The following is a 22,825-nucleotide window of genomic DNA, read 5'->3' as shown; positions in this document are numbered from 1 at the left end:
TGGGCCCGGCGCCCCTGCTCCCGGATGGACGCCCCCTGCGGACACTGGGGGCGTTTTCTCCTCCTTCACGAGCTCGGGACCCCCTCCCCGGGGACGTGGCACCCCTTCCTCATGGTCGACTTGGGGCTCCCCTCCCCCGCATGGCCTGGCAGCGCTTCCTGGGGGGGCAGGGATCGCCCCCTCCCCCCCCCCTGCACTGGGGTCACCCCCTTGGGCCTGGATTCCCCTCTGCCTCTCTGGGCTTATCTGGTGGATCATATTTGCGGGGCGCCCTGCAGGGGGCTCAGGGGCGTCCCCGGGTGTTGCGCGGACTTGGGCCTGGATTCCCCTCTGCCTCTCTGGGTTTATCTGATGGCTAATATTTGCGGGCGCCCTGCACGGGGCTCAGGGGCGTCCCCGGGTGTTGCGGATCGTAGCAGGGCAGAAATAGCCCTGCAAGGATCCCGACGAACTCCCTTCCCTCCCCAGCGCGCTAGTTAATCTGTAACCTGCGTCCGCGGTCGCGTGGGGCCAGGTGTATCCTCGTTTTAGTCGATAGCGCTATTCTTCCGTGGGAAGTTAGTTGCTGTGAGGACCGTAACGTAGTCCCTCTCTGCAGCCTTGCCGTTACTGAAGATGAAGAGTGGTCGTGGACAGACGGGAGCGCAGGATAACGACCCTGGCTCTGCCACGGATTTATTTATTTTTACAGGCCATAAACCAAAGTCTGGCAGTCTAGTTGCTTCTGCCGAATGCCTGCCTTGCAGCTGTGGACTGAGCAGTCATTGTTTGTTGTTGTTCTCCCCTCCTCCAAACCCAAAGCTTCTCCGGTGTTCGGTGGCCAAGCTTTCTGACGTTTGCCTTTGTCCCGTGACGCCCCCAGGTAGTTCCCCCAAAGGAATGGAAGCCGCGGCAGTGCTACGACGACATCGACGAGCTGGTCATCCCAGCGCCGATCCAGCAGGTGGTCACCGGGCAGTCCGGCCTGTTCACTCAGTACAACATCCAGAAGAAGGCAATGACCGTCCGGGAGTTTCGCAGGACTGCAAACAGCGACAAGTAAGAGAGTTTGCGCTCGCTGCTTATCGCGTCGTCTTCGCTCGCGTGACGGGCTTTGTTTCGTGACTTTGCCGAAGCGGGGTCTGTGCTGGGAAGTTTTGTCAGCAGAGACCAGTGGATGAGTGGATCTGCGTCTCCGCGAGGGAGTCTTCCCTTTCCACCTGTTGCGGCAAAGACTTGCGACGCTGACACGCCCTTAGTGTATAGTTGGATGCTTCTGAATAGAGGGAAAATGTGGGTGGTGTTTGTTTTCAACAGAAACAAAGTCTTTAGAATGACTCCTGAACTTTCCATAATGAACACATTTGTTGCCCTTATACATTGCATCTACTCTCTTCAGTCACAAATGTAAGACAGCTTTGCTGCTTTTGGTCCCACAAAGGCTATACAATTGCATTCTGGTCCTCTAGCAGAATTATTTACTAAGGCTTATCAATTAATGTTGTCTAGTTAATTCCTGTTAAACAGGTGTGAATGACCTTTCGGTCTAGAGAGCCTATATTACTGATCCTTTGCAAACGGGAGCATGTAGAGTCTATGCTAAACAATGAGAATCAGAAAGTGAAACTGTTTAACTAGTTTCTGTTGTTCAGGCCAGTAGAGAAATGCAGATTGTAGATAAGCCAAACGAAAAGCAAAGAAGATTTAAACTAGCGTCAATTTTCAAAGTAACTTGTTTTTAAAAAATGTAGTTTCAGGATGCCAAAAGGGTAGTGCATGTTGTTTAACCTAATAACATAAGTCAAATTATATACTTCTTGAAAATCTTAACTTTTTCTTGGAGGTACCCTGGGTCTTGATTTTTCAGCAGCATCCGGAGACCTCAGCTGAGATTAGTGTCTTGTCTGTTCAGGCTGCCTGGCACTGTACAAACAAGACAAAAAGCCGGAGAGGAAACAAAGGCACAATATTGAAATGACCTGCCCAAAGTTATATGGGTATAGGACGTGGGTCTTTTGACAAGCAGAGTAATGTACATTGGGTGAAGTCCTAACTGCATACAAGTGATGGGTTCTGAATTAGGCATGACCCTCTTGGGAGAAGAGATTTTGGATCTCATTGTAATAGTTCTGGAAACGTCGTCTCTATGTGCAGGAACAGTGATTAAAAGGACATTATGAATAATTAGGAAGGGAATTTAAAAGGAAGCAACGTTATTATGCTTTAATACTGATTTATGGTGTGCCCACCTCTTCAGTATCATGTGCAGTTCTGTTCATTCCATTACAAAAAGATTATATATTAAAGTGAGAATAGGCACACAGAGATGATCCGGAGTATGGATAAGTTTCCACGCGAGAGACTAGAAAGACTAGAACTTTTCAGTTTGCAAAAGAGGGGCTTAAGGGGATGTGCCAGAAGTCTAGAGAGTCATGAATGGTGTAGAAAAAATGAACAGAAAACTGTTATTAACTAGGTTTTATAACATAAGTAATAGTGATGAAATTATGAGGCAGCAGGTTTGAAACAAACCAGGAAGTATTCTTTCACAGTTCATGACTTGTGGAAATCATTGCCACAGAATGTAGTGGGGGTAAATAACACAACTACGTTAAAGAAGGGATGAGAGAAATGTTATGGAGGCTAGGTCCATTGAGGCTGTTCAGTATGACAGTCAGGGACATCCCTAAACCTATGACTGCTGACACCTGGGAAGGTATGGCAGGTGTGAATCACTTTACATATGCTTTGTTTCTTCTACCTTTCCCTAGAAGCATCTGCTCCATGCTGCTGTCAGAAACAGGATACTGGGCTAGATTGACTCTTGGTCTGGCCTGCTATGGCAGTTTTTGTCTCTTGATCTCTGTTCCAGTGCCCTAGCCATTAACTAGTATGATAGGCTGTTCTTGAGAGAGCCTTCCTTCCATCCTCCTTGTCTTAATGCTGGAAGACATTGTCATGCATTCTGTTGTACTGTGGCAGAGTTGTTCACTGATGAAGTGACACTTGATTACGTTTTAGATACTGCACGCCTCGCTATACTGACTTTGAGGACCTTGAGCGGAAATACTGGAAAAACCTCACGTTCAATGCCCCTATCTATGGTGCTGATGTTAATGGCACACTCTACGAGAAGGTAAAGAGAAACATTTTCAGTTTTCTGGTAACATAAATTTGTGAGTCTTGCAGTAGGTCTTGTCCCTGGCAGTCAGCTGTCTCTCTTGGAGAGGTTTTAATGAAGTTTGTAGCAAACTGCTAGTTTCCAACATCTACTACATGGGAATTCAGTAACCTATATTTCCATAACTCATTTATCGTTTAACCTAGATAGCCAAAGCAGGCTAAAAAAGGCTCATCGCTCTAGGGCATCTCTGGTTACCCAGATTTTAAAACATTATTTTGATATAGTTAAACTCCAGGAGCAAAATTCTGTAATGTATAGTTAAAGCATGGAGTTGACTTAATGGTGTTATGTACTGGGGGACACAGGTGAGCCTGAAATATCGGCTTTTATGAATACGTACTGTGTTTATATCCACTGGGGTGTACAGTTCTGTGGGACTCCTTTATAGTTGGATAACCTAGTCATTGAGGTGTGTCACTATCAGGCTATGGCCTGCTGACGGATAAGCATCAGAACTGAGTGCATAATAATGCAGTTACACTTTGCTTGTTGAACTGTTAAAATATTGCAGTACTTTAAAAGAGGCTTGGGTGGAAACACGTGACAGTTTTGAATGACAGAAGTCCTCTGCCTGTTGAAGAGAAATGGTGTAGTCAAGGGTAGTACAAGCTTTGCTCGCCTGCCCTCATTGGCTCATATTTAGTGGGTAGAGGATTTCAGTTTTACGATGCACTGGCTTATCTCCTGTTCAGTGAGAGGGTGAATTAGTAGGAGTTTAGCAGTCTAATGCCATGTTAGACTTGAACTTAAAAAAAAACAAACAAAAAAAACCAAGAAAGAAAGAAGCAACCAGAAAGTTGAAGATTTTGGGCTGGGCAGCAGAAATGAGAGATCGTTCTGTCCCAGAGTGAGGTGTAGCACTAGGCCAGTATATTATAGCTGATATCATATTTATATGGTTCTGTCCTTGCTGGTTCTTGTGTAAAATGAGCTCCATGTTTTACAGCATGTAGATGAATGGAATATTGGCAGGTTGAACACAATCCTGGATGTAGTGGAGAATGAAAGTGGCATAACCATCGAGGGAGTGAATACCCCTTACCTCTACTTTGGGATGTGGAAAACCTCCTTCGCCTGGCATACTGAGGACATGGACCTCTACAGCATTAATTATCTGCACTTTGGGGAGCCCAAGTCATGGTAAGGTTTCCTAGAACAGCTCCAGAATCTCACTGGAGGGAGTGCCATCAACTATTGGAATCTCTGGCTGGAGATGGTGGGGGAAGAAAAAATGGTGCTGATTAGGAAAGTGCTAGGTATTTTTCTCCCTGGCCACTGCTGTTCTCCCTGGCCACTGAGCAAGAGGAGGATTGCACGTGGAGTTTTGAATCTGAGTGTACATAGTGGACTTGGTTCATTGGTTTGTGTGTGTTCTAGAAAGTCAAGTTACTGCTCTGGGGTATAAAGGAAGTACTGCAGCGCTAGGTTGTTAGGGTGGGTAGGACCAAAACACAGAAACCCTACAAGTCCTCTCTCAGAACTGAACACTACATCTGCAGGCAACATGGCAGGCCCAGTAGTTTGTCATGGAGAGTAATGGCTTTTAATCAACCAGTGCAGTGTAGCTGTGCTTTCTATTAAGACTGACAGGCAGGTGGATCTGGTATGTTGCTGGTTGTATCTGCACGACTTTTTAGGGCCCAGAGTGTGTGTAGGTAGGACAGAGATTCTCAAACTCTTTCACAGTATGGATTATATAATCATAGAGAATCATTCCCTCCTACACACTTTTTCTCTGGCATCTTTCAACAATCGGTTGTATGACCGTAATGTTAGAAACTATTATTTATAGCTGTGTTCTAATGCAACTTGGCAGCTGGAATTTCTTCACTTCACCTGTGTAATAGTCAAACCTGGGGGGTGGTCTTGCTGGCTTTCTCATGCCTGAAGTTTAAGTGGATTTGTTTGTTTCTGTTTAACCTCCAAACTCTTCCTTGCCCTCACCTTTAATTGACTTGCTTTCATGCCTGCAGGTACTCCATCCCTCCAGAACATGGGAAACGGCTGGAGCGACTTGCCAAAGGTAATCTCTGCTTCCCCCTACTCTGGGCCTATGTCCTGCCTCTACCAGACAGCAATATGCTCGAAGCTTTCTTGAGGGAACAGTCTGGCACTCACAAATAACACTGCAAATGATAATGTGGGTTGTCTTTCGGTAGTTGATTCCTAGGGGAGGAGCAAGACAGATGTCATTTAACATGCATCTTTTATGTTTATCAATTATGTAATTAAGCGTAAGACTATAAAACTGCACTTAGGCTGTGACCCAAAGACCAATCTTTGTTCTGGTTTGTATGTCCCTAGAACAGTGGGGTCCTGATCTCTGTTTAGGGCTAGGAGGTACTGCAGTAATACAAATATCTTTTCATGCCATGGAGTGATGATTCTATGATGATGCCTATGATTATGAGTTAGGGTCATTGCTCTTGCTTTCTGACTGAGGCAGTAACAATACTCTTGATTTTGGGTTCCCAGCAATACAAAGTGATCATTAAATCTCCGTCATCTGATCCTCTTTGAAATTACTAAGACGTTGACACACATTCTTTTTTTGCTGAGTTCTGTAAAATGCATCCAAAACACCTCTGAAGACATCTACTTGGCTGTACCTTTTCTCCACATATGTAGACATTATTTGTAAACTTGTTTAATTCTCTAAAATATCAAGTTATCCATTCATTGCTCTTACTTGAATTTTGTTGAAAGGCAAGGAAAGAATATCCAAGTATCCACATCCTTTTTAGGAGGGTAACTGCACCCTACCAGTATTGTACAGAGGCTTGTGGCTATTCTGCTGCTTTTTTTCCTGACTGCCTCTTCCTCATAGTTTGGAATGGGATGGCACTCAAACAGGCCAGGGACAGAACACTTTGTATGGGCAGTAACTTTACTGCTAACAAACTGAGGAACTAACTTCCTAGATTTCAACAGAACACTCTAACACTCTCTATATCCTTCTTTTTAAATAGGATTTTTCCCAGGAAGTGCCCAGAGCTGTGAAGCTTTTCTCCGCCACAAGATGACCCTGATCTCTCCATCAATACTGAAGAAATATGGCATCCCCTTTGATAAGGTGAGGGAAGAAGGGCTATGATACTCCTGTGTAACCAGTTCAAACACATGGTTCTCAAGCTCCATAGGGATTTTTAAGGAGGGCTGTGGGAAGGTTGACAGGGAGTTAAAGGGGGTGCCTCCTAAATCAAACTGTAAGATATACTAAAAAATACTCCTTTCATTAACTGTCATGGTTCAAGGATATGAGAGAAGCAAGGTTTATGAGGTGAAGTAACTATTTCTTTATTGAGCCAATCTGTCTAGTTGGGGCAGAAAAAGACGAGACAGGCTGTTCAGACATCAAGCCCCCTTCATTAAAAAGAAACAAAAATGAATGCGTACGATACATGTGTAGGTAGGATTTCTCTTGCCAAAAAAGTGCTCTTCCTTCCATTGTTGGTCTGTGGAAGTGAGTGCAGATAAGTAAGTGAAGAATGTGTTTCGGAAACTGTTTGTTGGGTGTAAGTAATAATGTCCCAGCTCAACACTTGACCCTAGTGTTTTTGACCGTAGTGTTCTTGCCCATAGTGTTTTTGGCCAAAATATGAATTGAAGAATATGAAACCATTTGCTTGAAAGTGGTGTTCTTTGTCTCCTGATATTTTCCAGCTGCTGCTGGGTCTGTCCAGTATAGTCAGAAAAAAATGTGAACCCCTAAAACTAGCTGGAGGGAGAACTTCAGGCTTTTTTGCCTAAGACAAACACAAAGGTGGTTTGTACATCAAATATAGGGGAATGTGAACTGCCCTGTTGCAAAGCACTGACCCATCCATGTGGGCTCTCTTCCAGGTAACACAGGAGGCTGGAGAATTTATGATAACATTCCCTTATGGTTATCATGCTGGCTTTAATCATGGGTTTAACTGTGCGGAATCTACCAACTTTGCTACTCTTCGGTGGATCGAGTATGGGAAGCAGTCTGTATTAGTAAGTGGTCTTCTGCTCTTCTCTGTTGCGTGTGGAAAAACAGTCCATTTGACTGACTTTCATATATTTTTGGCACCTTGATACTTCAACTACTTTAGAACAAACCGTGGTTCTTACCTAATGTGGGTCTGTACCTTCATACAGTAGCAGCATCAAATGGGCCTAGTGATGTACTGCCCAATTGGTGTACAGGCATCATCTAGGATCTAGGTTAAGAATTTAGAGGATGATTGCATGCCTTCTGTTTTAAGACAGGAGAGATGCTGTTAGACTGTTGCTGCTTGGCCCAATGGGCATCTTAGAGCTCGTCTAAACAGCTTTTATACTGGTTTGCTGAGAGATTGCATTGTCTTACTGAAACAGTCAGATTGGCACAGCCCTCAGTGCCGATGCAACTCTATTGCCAAGAAGGTGCTGCATATCAGTGTAGCTTCCTGCATGTCCCGTACGGGGCTAAGATGTGTGAATATGAACATTTTTATGCTAGCATAATTGCATTCATGTCATGGGAAAGGGTTGTGGCTTTGGCCATAACAGAAAGGTTAAAGTTGGGTAACTCTTGTGTTCTAGATGAGCTTTTAAGCAGACTGTCGGAAAATTCTTGCTTAAAAATGGCTGCTTTGTAGGCTTGGCTGAATTCAATTTTTATTTTTTAATAATTTTGACAGATAATGTCAGTATTAATTTTTAAGCATTTGTTTTGATTTTTTTTTTTTTAAATAAATTAACATAAAGAACTTCCACCCCATGAAAAAGCCAAGAAAACACCAAAACTTGTATCCTTTCTAATTGGAGACTTTCTCTCCATGTACCAGTCTCACGAGTAGGCTGCTTTGCCTCCTTTTTACAGTCTCTCCCCTGTTCTCTGCAGCGGAGTTGTCCCACTGTGGTGTCAGGAATTCCTCACTGCTACTTTGTCTTCCTCTCCCCACTCCTGTAGGGGTTTTAAGTAGCCTGTTATCTCCCACCTCTGAAGGACCAACTAATTGCTTAATTAACAAGTCATTAGGCCACAACTATTTTCCTCTTTAGTGAGACCTCTCTACTCAGGCCTTTAATTCCCTTCTGTTCTTCCCCTCTCTTCGATTATTAACGATGGAGATATTTTTTCATTAGTCTGTGAGTGTGAATTGAAATCGACCTTTACTAATAAAGATTGAATCCTGCCAAGCCTACTTATTGGGGAAGCACCAGAGCCACTGGGACTAAGTGAACACCCCCTCTTGCAGTACAGTGCTCAGAAATGCAACCCGTCCTTAGTTTTCTAGCCTGGGATTTGCTCACTGCTGGGAGCTAGCTAGCCCTGGATGTAATGCTGAGCCAGTCGTTGCCAGTGAGCAGAAGCTTAAAGCCGGTCTCTGTCCTAGTTGCGTCATCCTACAAGCTGCAGAAATTCTCACCTCTGCAGTATTAAGACCTACAGCAGAAATCCTCCTAATGGGGAATCATTCCGACAAGCTGCCAAGCTAGGGGGTTTCACCTTAGATAAGTGGACCCCTGCATGAATAAGCCAATAGATGTAGATGTTCTGTTCTTGACTAGCAACCTCTCTCTCTTTCTACAATGAAGATGTGTTTTTGTATTTCATGACTGTGGGCAAGTTGCTTCATCTTTGTGCATAATGATTCTCACATGGGGACAGTGCTTGACCTGTGGGCTGTGAGACTCAAAGCTTTCAAGTCTTTGGAAGATCTTTTGCTTCAGTTGAGTTAGAGCAGTTGATGACAGTAAAGTAGCACTGGATTGAAAAGTAGTATTCTTGGGTAAGTGGCCTCACATATTCTGTGCGACTGCAGTGTTCATGTCGGAAGGACATGGTGAAGATCTCTATGGATGTTTTTGTGAGGAAGTACCAACCAGATCGCTACAAGCTCTGGAAAGCTGGGAAAGATGTGACTGTCATTGACCACACTCTTCCAACGCCGGAGGCAGCCGAGTTCTTCAAGGGGGATCTCGTCCAGAAAATCGAGACTGAAAAGCAGTGTTCTGATGAAATGGAAACTGGGGAGCCGTGCAACGAAGATGAAGATATGGAGGAGAAGAGGTAATCTTAAACATGGTGCTGAACGCTTTCCTGCTCACTGATTAGCTTGGGCAGCCTCCTGTGCTCTCATACTTGTTGGTCCAGTTCGGCTTGGTGCACGTCTTAGGGAGAGGGTTCACTCTTGGTAGGAAAGTAGGGCTGGAAGGAACCTCAGGAGGTAGTCTAGCCCCTGCTCAGTATAGGATCATCACCCAACTAAACCATCTCAGCCAAGTCCAAGTCTGTCCAACCTGTTCTTGAACACTTCCAGAGGTGGAGATTCTACGTCTCTCTAGATAGCCTGTTCCCACCCTCAGAGTCAAAGTTCTTCCTAATTTTCAGCCTAAATTTTCCTCTGCTACAGCTTGAGGCTTCTGCTTAATGAAAATATTAAACAGTACCAGCCTCAAGACAGACCACTGGGGAACCGCAGTGGATACCTTCTCCCAAATAAATATTGAGCCATTCAGCTTATTTTGGAGTGTTTGGATCCAGGTGGATGTGGTGCTGTGCCCTGCCTGTCATACAGCACTGGCTTGGATAGTCGTGACTTGCATGCTAGGGATATTGCCAAAGCCCGAGATTGGGCAGGTGTGCTGTATGTTGGAGGCCAGGACAAATAGCCACTGTATTGGACCTTTGGGAATCCATGGCTAGTGCTAGTGCTGGATGTGATATGCATTTCCTATTCATTGCTGCTTAAGAAATCATTTACTCCCCAGAAAGATGGGATGCAAACGCTAGTGTCCCTGGATTTGATTTAAGGGAAGAGGATGTCTTTGGACATTGCCCTCTGTTAGTCATGTATTGTGAGGCTCGGGAAACCCCACTGGCAGTGACTCATTTAGTCTCTGAAAATAGAAATTGTTGTTTTGGAATAGCCAGGATCCTGTGTAACTTGCAGCTTCTGGTTTCTAAAATTCAAGGTATGGGGGTATAAATCTAGCCAGCCCTATTTCAGGTATCAGTTTGATGCCTCATTCAAGTATTTGTGACCGATAACTTCTGGGTTTGTCTCCTACAGTTTGCCCAAGCACCGCATAGGAACCAAGAGGCACAGGGTCTGTCTGGAGGTACCCCAGGAGGTGAGTGAGAGCGAGGCTTTCCCCAAGGAGGAGCTGAGCTCTGTGCAGTACGAGATGGAAGTCACAGAGCCTGCTGTGGGACCCAGTAGTCAGCTTGTGCAGCAGGATGAACATGGACTCGCACTTCCAGGTAACTTCCTTTCAAGTTTTTTCCCGGTATGATGGCAGATTATGTTAAAGTTAGGGAGGTTAAAGTCACTGGTATTCAATCCAGGTTATTTCCCTCTTTAAATAAGAGGCCATTTGTTGGCCTTTTGACAGAGACAAGGACTAGTTTATTGCGCCTTGACTAGCAAGTGGGAACAGTGAGAAATGTCACTGTGTGCCCTGGGGTTTTCTTGTTTCAGGAAAGAAGGTCCCTTTTGTAAAAAGCTCAAGTTGCTGCCCTGTGCTGCTTGGTGTCACTCCTGCCTCTACAGGTGGGGTATGTGGAGACCACTGCTTGTCTTAATGGTTGAGTTTAGCCCCTTCGTGTCCGTGACCTTTTATTTGAGACAAAAGTGCCAGGATTAGAGATGGGGAAAGAGCCTGGGTACGGTCCTGCTGTGTCTGTCCAGATGGTTAATGCAGTGTCATGAGAGCTGCTTATTTATTAGGTGCCTTTAAAGGGAACAAGAAGTATTTAACTAAGTAGTTCTTTAAGAAAGCTGGTCCTTCTACTTTTCCAGCCTTTCCACTTCCTCCTCCTCCTCTCCCTAGAAACACTGGAAGCCTCAGCAGTCATCACTGTGTAGCTTCTCACTGATGTTAGACACAAATGGCAGAGAGGGGGGAAAGGGCCAGGGTTATGGTTGCCAGTAACACATGTACATATCTTCTTGTAGGATTCTCCCAGCTTTGCAGCAGGCTTCTAAGCCATGTGTGGACCACCAGGCAAGCTGTCTGAATAATTCAGCTCCTCTCTTACTGGTTTTGCCTTCTGCATCCCTTCTGCGCTGGCAAGGGACCTCCTGCCTGCGCATCTTCTCCTTCCTCATGTTGCCTCACATTGACAGGCATAGGGCATTCTCCCAGCTGCTCTGATCTCATGAACACTCTGCACTTTTGTTCCAGATTGTGAGGACTCTTCTGTCAGATTTGAAGAACTGAAAAATGTAAAGCTGGATGAAGAAGAGGAGGAGGAAGAAGAGGAGGAGGAAGAAGAGGAGGAGGAGGAGGCAGCTGCACTGGATCTTTCCATTCCTCACTCTGCAAGTTCCACCTTAGTTCTGTCTGCTGCTAAGCCGAATTCAGCTTTGTACCTTCAGTCCAGCTCCCCAGCGTATTCTGCTTCTTCTGGCTCTGAATCAACCAATCTGCTGTCAAGACAGACTGTTCTTGGTCCAGCCAGAGTACTTACTGTTCACAGCTATGCTAAAGGGGATGCCAACGAGGCTGACAGGGAACAGGCTTCAGGGAAAAAAGCCAGCGCTACAGCCAGTATGAGTGAGCAGGAACTGGCAGAGGTATGAATGGGAGAAGGTAACAGCTGAATTATGGTGGATGAGCTCAAACTGCAAGCATCCTAGCTCTTATAGTTTAAGCTTTGAATTCCCGTGATGTCAGTATGAAAGGTCTCCTTGCTTGAAAATTGCTCCATTATGTGATCTATCTCACTAGAGCAAACTGTAACTTTAAATTTGGATATCATCCCATACCATCAGTGTTACAGTACTGTCTCCTTGCAGACTGAATCGAGACTTTTAGTTCCCTTTTGGGATGTATAGTGTTACAAAGGGGCATAGACAGAAGAACACAATGAATTTGTCAGACTTTAAATCTCAAACTGAATATTTGAAAAGATTTGTCATGTTGATAAAAAAGGTGTCTTAGCCCAACAGGGGATAAAGGAGTTAATAAACCCTCCTCATTCTTGCAATTTCATTGCTGGCTTACACCCTGTATACCAATGGCCATTCCATCTTTTAGAGCTTTTACTGAATGCAGACAGAAGGAAAAGTTAGTGCTTGCAGAAGGGAATTAGCCTTGTTGCCTGTTCCTTTAGGAGCCCTGCCTAAAAGTTTTTTCAGGTATTTTACTTGTTTCTTGTGGGGAAGGAGAGAGCGCCAGCTCAGGCCATTTGGTGGGGATGGTGTGTGTGCTGATCCTAGTTCATCTAAAGTAAAGAAATCTGTCAGTCCCTCCCAAAAGTGATCACAACTTGATTACATTGGTGTGCAAACAAAATAAAATCTAGACACCGTATATACTTGATGCTTTTAAAAGTCTGGTTTCACAATGCTGGAAAATGGTTTCAAATTGGGAACACATTAAATTCTCCTAGCCAGTGATTCACATCGTTCTGTTTAAAACAGTTTTACTGGATGCCCAGAAAACCACAACTGAGAGAGGCTACACTAGTTAAAATCCATCTTGGCTTACTGGGGAAGCAAAAATTACCCCTTTTCTCCCAAATTGGGAAGGGGGATCGCAAATAATGAATGTGAACTAGAGGCTGGGGACTAGGAAATGGATAAGGAAACTGACAGGAAACACGGAGGAAACTCGCCACCAAAGGTAGGCAAAAATGAGAAGTTTCTAGCATATAGGCTAGAAGGTTTGTCCATTTTTGGATGGAAAAGCTATGTTTTTAAAAGTAAAAAGTCAGAAGCATTTAATGGGGGTTGGACTAGGCAACTTATCGAGGTCCCTTCCAGCTCCATAACTGATTTCTATTAATATTTGTTTGTATAAAGCAAGGGGCAAGTTGTATTCCTGTCATAGGATAATTATTGCTAGCTATGGTTCCTAGAAACGGTACATATGCTTTTGTTCAAACAGGATTTAATTCTAGGAAGTTTCATAGTTGGTCGGGTCAGAAGGGACCGAAGGGTCAAACGACCCCGGCAAGGTGTTCATCCAGCCTCCTCTTAAAGACCCCCAGGGTAGGAGCCAGCACCACTTCCCTGGGAAGTTGGTTCCAGATCCTAGCCGCCCTGACAGTGAAGTAGCGCCTCCTGATGTCTAGCTTGAATCTACCCTCTGCCAGCTTGAGACCGTTATTTCTAGTCACTCCTGGTAGCGCTGGGGGGGGGGGGGGGGGGGGGGGGGGCCATTATTTCTAGTCACTCCTGGTGGTGCTTGGGGGGACAGGGACTCCCCCAGTGCCTGCTGGTCCCCCCTGACTAGTTTGTAAATGGCCACTAGATCCCCCCTCAGCCTTCTCTTGTGGAGGCTGAACGGGTTCAGGTCCCGTCGCCTCTCCTCGTAGGGTCTGCCCTGCTGCCCCCTGACCATGCGAGTGGCCTCCTCTGAACCCTCTCCATGCTGTCCACATCCCTCCTGAAGTGCGGCGCCCAGAGCTGGACGCAGTACTCCAACAGTTTCATTTTTGGGCAGTGCCCCAAAGTAATATTGCAGAAAGTGGAGTTGTTTAGACAAATTAAGCCAAATACCTGTTAGAAGGAGAAAGGGGAGAAAAAGAGTAGAAAATGACATGGCAGAGATGTAGCAGGATCCTTGGGTTCCTGTTCCACAGGGCTTCAAGATTTTGTTCTGGTCAGGACATCCTGACAGTGCAGTAAGACAGGTCCAAAGATCTTGGGATCACATTAGATAGTGAGGGTTGCTAAATAATCAGTGCCTTTCTCAGATAAGTAATCCTCCAGAGAGGGAGGGTGGTGGAAGACGGTGTCACCCCTGTAAAATTATCCAGGTGACTTTATTTGAAAATGGTCTTTCTGATTTTTGACGTCTTTCTGCTTGTCATAGTGACCCAAAACAACAGCATATACTTGAAGGAACTTCCTTAGATTTAAACAGTCCAGTTTGTGCCAGTCTCCGTCTCCAGTTCTTGCGTAGCAGGTTAATCAGGGCCTTGAACAGCAGAATACACACATTCATTCAGCAGACCTAACTTCACTGTTAAATAGTGACTGGTTAAACTGTGTGTTTTGCTGAATTTGAATAGGGAAAACAGATAAGTGTGTTTTGACATCTTTCTCCTGTAGCAATATAGTGCTGCAGTGTTTGGGTTTCAACCATGTAGGGAAGCTTGAATTCAAAGTTTGATTTCTTGGAAATGTTTCTGTTTTTAAATGTCTTCTAAAAATTACTTCTCTCAGTATTGTTTTGGGCCTAAATTGATCTCTCCAATATGGCTGCTGATTTGGCTTTTTGCCTTGTCCAGATGGCAAAAGAATACCTGAGATCAATGAAAGAGAGTAAAAAGTCAAAGGGTCGTCGCCAGCCCTTGAGCAAACTCCCACGTCATCACCCACTCGTGGTAAAAGACTGCATCAGCGATGATGGTAAGTTCTGTGCTCATCATGTACGGGGGGTGGCAGTGGGTTGTCTGGCAAAAACCCTGGACACGGGAGGGCTTCTGAGACCAATGGAGAACTTTCCCCGTGATACCTGAAAATGTGGGATGTATCCAACCATGTGCCAGCCGGGTGGCCTAGCCCAGGTTCTTGCTTCGTTCTCTTGCTCATCCCCTGTGCAGTGGAATTGGTTCACCTGCACTTTTTTGTCAGGGGGTGCTGGGGGAGGAGAGAGTGTGTGTGTGTGTGTGTGTGTGTGTGTGTGTGTGTGTGTGTGTGTGATTATATAAATCTAGGGGACTGAAAACCTCTGCCATCCAGTAAAACTTTAAAAGCCTCAGGTAGAATTTTCATAACTAAGATTTCCTTGGAGCAGTTCCAATAATTGACTTAATATCTGTACTTTAAAATAGATCACTGGCTAACACCCAACTCATGGGGAACTGATTGGAAGGAAGATAGGCTTCTGGGGACAGGAGTAGTGCCATAGTCACCATTGGTGCTCAGTTAATCGGTTTTGTTACAAACCATTTTTCCAATAATAGGTGGATAACTTTTAGCAGAGGGAACTGTAATGTGTGGGCTAGAGTTTATAAACCGTTCCTTACCCTCTTAGTGCCTGCTTATTTTTGGTGTTTCCAGCTGTCTGTTCCTTCCCCACCCCTTGCCTTATTGGTTCTTGTATGCTGTCCTCATAAAATAGTGGCTGCAACAGGATATGTGGCTAACACTGACGTGAAATAACTTCTTATTGCAGAGTCATCAGAGCAACTAACTCCTGAAGAAGAGTCTGAGGAGACAGAGCCTTGGGCCAAGCCCCTTAGCCAGCTGTGGCAGAATCGACCTCCCAATTTCGAAGCAGAAAAAGAATATAATCGGACCATGGCTCAGCAGTCCCCTTACTGTGCAGTCTGCATGCTTTTCCAGACATACCAGGTAAGCTGCCCAGAGCCACTTTTTACATGAAAGAAGCTGAGCGAAGATAGCTGCCATGGTCCCGAGGTTTTTAAGCTACTTCCTGTTGTCAGACTTGCAGTGTTTCCGTCTGTTGTTAAATAATCAGTCTGCAGGCCTGTGCGTCTGGTAAACAGCGCCCGTGTTCAAGCTATGTCAGTTGCCTGTAGTTAGAAGGTTGCTTCCCTCCAGTTCTGGCAGAGCTTAGACCTGTTCCTGTTTTGTACACATGGCTGCATTTGGAGCCAAGTGTAAAGCTGCACTCCTCCAGCTCCATGGCAAGGGAGTACTCTTGCTTTCAGATTCCTTCTCTTAACTAAAACTTGGAAACCCACCCAAAGTCTGTTCCTGGGTGACAGGAAAAGGAAGAGCTTCCTTCTTTTTTGGGTAGGGGAAGATGATCCACTACAACTGCGCTGAAAACCAACTTAAGTACCTGCGTATGCAGAAGTTGTCTTTTCTTAGAGTAGGACCCTGCTGCAGTAATTGTGCATGTGTAGACTTGCATGAGTTAACTTTTAAGTTAACTAGTTTGGGTGCTGCTAGTAGTGTTGCTGTGGCAGCCTAGAGCTCAGCACAGGTTGCAAACCCAGCGTGTCTGGCAGGCTGAGTGCTAGGGCTGGTGAGCTGTATGCTGCCATCAGTACGTAAGCAACTAGTGTAAAGGTTGGAGTAAAGGAGTGTGTAGAGCTGTGTATACTAGGCAATAAATGGGGAGACTGTGTTGGAGATGGGGACTTGATGTGCACATTCTGGTCACTCTGATTTTGGCGAGTAGCAGATTGAGTAAGGGACATACTGAACTTGAAAAGTTGCTCATCAAGATGGGTATGAAATTCCAAGTAATGTGGGTGGGGGAAGATCTATTCCTGGATAATTAGGAGGAAAATGTTTTCAGTTGACTCAGTTGATGTCATCTTTCGGTCAGTTTCTTGCTGAATACTCTTGAACATCAGGGAAGCAGAGTTTTCAAACAGTTTTGAAGGGGAAGCAGGGAGAATAAGAAAACTAAGAATTTTGATAACTTTTCAGTTTTAAAATTTCCATTGAGTAACCCCCGTGCACCTCTCCTTCCTGCTGTAACAGGGACGGTACCAGGGGGCAGCGCTGGCTCGTTTCTTTGAAATGGCCTGCTTCCTGTTTGTGAGGTCTGTTAAAGACTAAGCGAATGTTGGAGACTTGCCCTCGCCCTTTTGTATAAAGGAGGCCTGAAAGCTTTTAAGAACATGAAGTCAGGCGTTGCCATTCTCTTTGGGTTTTGGAAACCTAAATAACTGGAGGGGAAATGCATTATGTATACTTTTAAATGTAATTGGTGGTTAATTTGCCATTAGGTTAATTGAATGAACCGAGTTATAAGAAAGTGTAATTCTGAAAGTCTTCTCTTCAGTGGGAAGCTACGTTTCAAGAATCTGTCTACTGCCCAGCAGCAAGTATCAATTTCTGAGGTGCATTAGCTTTTGTTCGTGGTTAGTTATCAGGAAGCAATAGAGTGGGTATTTTTAAAGAAATGTTTGCATGTTAGTATTTTGCCTAGATACTGGAGGTTGTAGCTGACAGTGCTCCATGAGGTAATGCTGCAGTCCTTTGCAGCTATCTGTCAGAGTTGAGGAAATGCAGAGGTTTCTCACAGAAACACCTTTAGGGTAAGGAGTGGGCCTACTGATCCCAGAGGTGCCAGATAAAACCCCTCCCGCTTGTGGCCTGTTACAGGAGGATGTGATTCAGACCTCTTTGATCCCCCTCTAACTGGTCAGTAGGGTGGAAAAATATGTTGCATTGAAGCTGCTGTGACTGAGAACTTGATGGGATGTTTGGTGAGCAGGTTGTCTCCTAATCCAAGTGATCTGAATCCCTGACACCCCAGGGATTTCATCCTTCTGTACTTTATTTTTTGCAAGTTGAGACCTTGGTTTGGATGATGCAAGGACTTAAGTTGGTCTGGTTGTTGGCTTGCTGGTGTGCAGCAGTTACCTTCATCTGGGGTTTGCTTCTAATGAAGCAGGTGATGAGAGTAAGTGAAAGGGAGACATGAGAACTCTACTACTTCCTGTAAAACAGCCCCATGTACCCTTCTGCCCCTCACAGGCAGAATGTGGAGGCCACAGTCTGAACTCTGGAGCGACTCCAAGTACCGCTGATGGGAAAATCCGAACCAAGCCCCTGATACCCGAGATGTGCTTTACCACAACTGGCTGCAGCACGGACGTCAATCTTTCAACCCCTTACCTGGAGGAAGATGGAACCAGTCTCCTGATCACCTGCAGAAATTGCTATGTCTGTGTTCATGCCAGTGAGTAGGGCCAAGTCTCACCCATCAGTACTGACTTTGCCCCTCATCTGCTTCTGTATGTGGGACCCGTTCCCTTGTGGTCATTGTTAGTCTGTGTGGCAAGCTGCGTCCACTCCTCCAGGGGAATCATGGGTGTTCATAGCACAGATCTTGTATGAATAGAGGACTGGCAACCTGAGATGCATAAAGTACCTTCTCTGGGCCAGGGAGTGCACCTAAAACATTTCAGCTCTTGATGAGTATGCCAGTGCTGCTTCCCTGAGTAGTTTTTCTGTTCTAGGTTGTTATGGTGTATCACCTAACAAGGCCACTGAAGACTGGGTGTGCTCCAGATGTGCAGCCAATGCCTTAGAAGAGGTAAGAACATTGCACAAGCTCCCCTTTGCATGGCAGCCTTTTTTGTGGGGGGTAGGGGAGATCCTGCATGGTAGGTATTTTTGCTGCTTAGGTGCAGACTTAGTTCACCAGAGCAGAGGAATGTGGTCCAGAGTAAAGGCATTCTTTTGGAAAAAGAATGATGGACAAGTCTGATGGACAAAAGGGAAGCAGGTTGATATCATATATTTGGACTTTAAAAAAGCCTGTGACCTGGTGTCCTCATGGAAAAATTGGGTAACTGTGATCTCGACTGCTCCACAGTCTGATGGCTGGGAAACTGGTTCCAAGGTCAGATCCAGAGAGCGGTAGTTGGCAGAACTGAATCAGCACGGCACTTGGTGACTAGTGGCGTCCTCCAAGCCTCCGTTCTCAGACCTTTACTCTTTTTAATGTCTTCATAAACGATCTGGACACTGGTGTCAGAAGCAGACTGACTAAGTTCGCTGATGACACCAAACTTTGGGGAAGATTATCCATACTTGAGGATAGGCTGGTGGTCCAGGCTGACCTCGATAGGTTGCAAGGTGGGCGAATTAAAACCTGATGGCATTCAATACAGAGAAATGCAAGGTGCTCCACCTTGGCGGGGGAGGGGGGGAACCCACATCACATTTATAGGCTTGACAGTACTACACTCGCTAGCACCATAGCCAAAAGAGACTTGGGGGTCATGATTGACCACAAGATGAACACGAGCCACCAATGCGATACCACAGCTGGCAAAGTGAACGAACTCTGGCTTGCATCTATCGATTCATCTTGAGCAAGACCCAGGATGTCATCCTCCCACTGTACTCGGCCTTGGTGAGGCTGCAGCTGGAGGACTGTGTCCAGTTCTGGGCTCCACAATTTAGGAAGGATGCGGAGAAGCTTGAAAGAGTCTAGAGGAGAGCCACGTGCGTAATCAGAGGGCAGGAGAACAGGCCTTATGAAGAGGGGCTGCGAGCTCTTCAGCCTGGAGAAGCGCAGGCTCAGGGGTGACTTGGTGGCAGCCTGTAAGTACATAAGGGGTGTGCATCAGGATCTGGGGGAACGTCTGTTCACCAGAGCACTCCAAGGGATGACCATGTCCAACAGTCAGACTCCTGCAGGACTGTTTTGGGCTGGACATGAGGAAAAACTTGTTTACTGTCTGAGCCCCCAAGGCCTGGAACAGACTCCTCCCACAGGTGGTGCAAGCACCTACTCTGGACACTTTCAAGAAACACTTGAACACTTATCTTGCTGGGATCCTTTGACCCTAGCTGGCTTCCTGCCCTTGGGGCAGGGAGCTGGACCCAATGATCTTAGAACATCCCTTCCAGCCCTGATGTTTATGAAATCTATGCAAGTGTCACAGGCTCTGGACAGACAGGAGGGCTGGATGCATTCCCTTCCGGAGGCCAGCAGTTTTTAAAATCGTATTCACAGTAGGGGAGTTGTTCCCAGTTCCCTTCACCTGTCCCTAACTGGGATAGGAACTTGCTTCTCTGGTATGAAAGCACAGTGCACTCGCCATCAGTCTCCCACAAATGTTTGTAGATCTGCCTCACTTTTTGGACAATAGCGAGTAACTAGAGTCAAGGTTTTCTCAAAAGTGGTGGCATTGACAGCCCTTAGGCTGTTGTCTTTCTCACATTAATAGTCCTGTCATTGTTAAAATGATGCCTTTCCTCTCAATGTGTATCCCAGGGAGAAAGCTTTGAAGCCAGCACAGTAATGACTGGTCTGAAGCATGTCCACTTTTAATGACTGTAGACTTAACTATCTGTCAGATAACAAGCTTCTTCATCTTCTTCCTTGTGGCAGGATTGCTGTTTATGTTCTTTACGAGGTGGTGCCCTACAGAGAGCCAACGATGACAAGTGAGTGTTCCAGCTGAACATGTGTACTTGCCATAATATTGCTAAAGCAGATTCATTAGATTTTAGAGGGCTCCGCAGAGGTAACATAGCAGCCAGTGATGTACTCTAGATTTATGGGGTTAGTGGGATGGTGTGCAAGCTAGGGATGTGAGCACGCTGAGCGAATGCTCTAGGGCTGTGTGCAGTTGTATACAGTACTCTATCTGTGTTGCCAGTCCCTAACTTCCCAGGAGATGCCCCCTTCTAAGTGGTGGTAGGTGCTATTAAGTGCTTGCACTTAATATACATGTATACTTAATACACTTAATATACTTTCATGCACTTAATATACATGTATATTTGGAGCCATTTCAAAAGGCAAACTTTTTCAAAAGAGCAGTGGCTGTTACGTTCTGATGGTTAGGTGGGGCTGAGCTGGGAGAGAGATGAACGTGGCAAAACTGCTCCAATGTTAACTTCATGCAGCTCAGCTTGTGTGTTTGGGTCCATACTTTCCTGGAGCTGTACAAGGTGCTAGTAGCTCTGATATCCTTAGAGCTCCATAAACCCCACCACTGCCAATAGACTAGTTTGAGGTTTAGTGAAGGCTTCTGCATTGCAAACCTGGCACCAAGCTTACTCTCATCTTTTCCAAGAGATGAGGCAGGATCTTATGTTAGTGTAGCATCTTTTGCCCCTGGTTTGAATTAGAACAAACCTGCCTGGGGATTCGGGAGCAGATCAGCTTGGTGGAATGTCTGAAGCTCTTTGAATTGTCTATGCCTCTCATGTGCCTCCCTAGCTGGGAATGGGAAGGGAGCTCACACTGCTTGGCCCAAGTTGGCTCTGTGTGCCAGTGAAAGACTTCAGTCTGTTTGCTGATCTGGCATGCTTTATCAGTACTATACTAAATGTACATCAACTCCCAGCAGTCTCTTCCTGACTCATATGAGGGCTGATGCCTTTTTACTGCTGCTTTTTGGCAGGTGGGTGCATGTGATGTGCGCTGTAGCTGTATTGGAGGCAAAATTTGTGAATATCGCAGAGCGCAGTCCAGTGGATGTTGGCAAAATCCCTCTGCAGCGCTTCAGACTGGTAAGGAGGGCCTGGGCATCACTGTTCCCGCTGCTGGGGCTCCCTGAAGTCCTGTCTGCAGGGTTTCCTATGCTTGTCCGAGGGGGAGAGTACTTTCCTGATGAGCAGAAATGAGAGGAACAGAAGGAAATATGAAATCTGCTGGTGGGAATCTGGGTTGCTAAATCAATCCTGTTACTAGTATCCCCTGTTCTTGGGCATTAACAGTAATTCCAGTTTAGCCATTGGACACAGGTGGTGATATGGTTTAGCTAGTTTTTTTGGAGTAGCAGAGAACACTGATATGCAGGAGCCCCTTGGTACCTGAATTAAAAGGTTGTTCTCTAAGGACCTACAGAACTTTATCCTGTGCCATTCCCTTCCAACTAACAGCACAAGCCTCACCAAATTCAGCCATGCTCTACATGGATGGCTGTACTTGCATATCATGCCTTATAATTACCAGTCCAAGTAATAGGGTGTGAGATTTAAAGATGTTACTGCTCTGAAAAAGCATTTCTCATAAAAATTACTAAGAAGTTGCCTTTTATCAAATTTGCTTTGGCCATAGTCCAGGCTACTGACTACCAAACTGCAAAAAGCCAAGCTGTTTGCAGAATTCAGGCCTTTTTGGGAAGGGAGCTAGGATTCCTTTCCCAAAAAGAACTGCTGTTAAGATGTGGACTACATTTTAATGCAGGGAAAACTCATTGTGTGAAGAAGCACATCAGCTAACACTCCTCTGAGACTACTGTTCTTTGTCAGTGCGAAAAGCAAAATTATTTTAACATTAGGCTAGCCATAGTGTGGTGACTAAGCATTTTCCCACGCAAGGTTAGGTTGAGTTGATCAAAATAAGTAGACTGGGAGATCTGATGGTGCTGCCAGGTACCGTACCCCAAGAGATGGGTGGTGTATAGTCGCTGGCAAAGCGGCATAATGGAGAAGAGACCATTGCAAAGAGCGGTCAAGTAGAGCCTGAGGTGGAGTTGATGCGGTTGACAGAATGTGCACTTGTGTGTCTAGCCTGTCTCGGGGAGGTTGGTCCCAGCTAGCTAGTCTGGCTTGCTTGGCTTCCTCATTAGGAGTGTGCTCAGTGCAACCACACAAGCCTGAGATTGGCAAATCGTCTCATGGGCAAATTACCTGGAGTTCACTGTACAAAGTTTTGGATGTATTTGCATCTCGGAGTGTTAACTTGCTCGATCTGCTTTTAAGGTTCTTATCCAGGGTGTGACAGTTAATAGCCCAGTTGACACAAACTGAATCTCCCAAATCTCGCCTTCTGCTTGTAACAAATGGTCACTGAATTTGCATCTGTAGATTCAGTTGTTTCCCTCAGTTTAACTCTGTTTCTCTGAAAAATCTTAGGTTATAAAGATGCTCCTAACTAGCCTGTTTATCCTCCCAATAAAACATGACATTCTGATGTTACAGTTTCCATTGCCTTTTTAATTGCTGAAATAAGGAAGAATAATTTGTCACTTTTCTGGTTACCATCCATTTTAGTTTGTGTTTTGTTGTTAAGTGTCCCTTTTATTAGACACTTGGAAACAGGCACGCAGATACTTGCCTGAGATCCCTGCCATGTCCTAAAGCAAAGCTGTTACCAATAGGTTTCTTTTTGGCAGAGACCTCCAAGGATTGTCATGGCTCATCATCTGATTTGGTATCAAGTGAATGTGTAATAGTGCTTGGGGGTTACTATTAAAGATTCCTCCCTGTCATACGACCTGGCAGGTGGCTCCTTTAGACGTTACAGCAGCAAACTTCGGTGGCATCAGCCTCAGGTCTGCCGCTGGGGGTGAGA

The 22,825-nt window shown here is 45.4% G+C and overlaps 1 protein-coding gene across 1 annotated transcript in view; it reads left to right on the top strand.

The window, feature by feature from the left end:
• The first annotated feature begins 708 nt into the window (after positions 1–708).
• KDM4A (lysine demethylase 4A) overlaps positions 709–22,825 on the top strand; it is a 30,589-nt gene continuing 8,472 nt past the window's right edge. Inside the window, 15 exon segments of the mRNA XM_014521396.2 lie at positions 709–1,038; positions 3,001–3,115; positions 4,110–4,303; positions 5,137–5,186; positions 6,133–6,236; positions 7,007–7,144; positions 8,941–9,188; positions 10,192–10,382; positions 11,306–11,697; positions 14,361–14,481; positions 15,251–15,429; positions 17,536–17,740; positions 18,021–18,097; positions 19,907–19,962; positions 20,928–21,036. Coding sequence (XP_014376882.1) covers positions 998–1,038; positions 3,001–3,115; positions 4,110–4,303; positions 5,137–5,186; positions 6,133–6,236; positions 7,007–7,144; positions 8,941–9,188; positions 10,192–10,382; positions 11,306–11,697; positions 14,361–14,481; positions 15,251–15,429; positions 17,536–17,740; positions 18,021–18,097; positions 19,907–19,962; positions 20,928–21,036 — 2,220 coding nt within the window. The 5' untranslated portion in view covers positions 709–997.

The sequence above is a fragment of the Alligator sinensis genome, unplaced genomic scaffold (genome assembly GCF_000455745.1).
Source record: "Alligator sinensis unplaced genomic scaffold, ASM45574v1 scaffold781_1, whole genome shotgun sequence".
NCBI lineage: Eukaryota > Metazoa > Chordata > Crocodylia > Alligatoridae > Alligator > Alligator sinensis.
The sequence above is the reverse complement of the archived record's forward strand: the minus strand, read 5'-3'. Positions and strand labels throughout refer to the sequence as shown.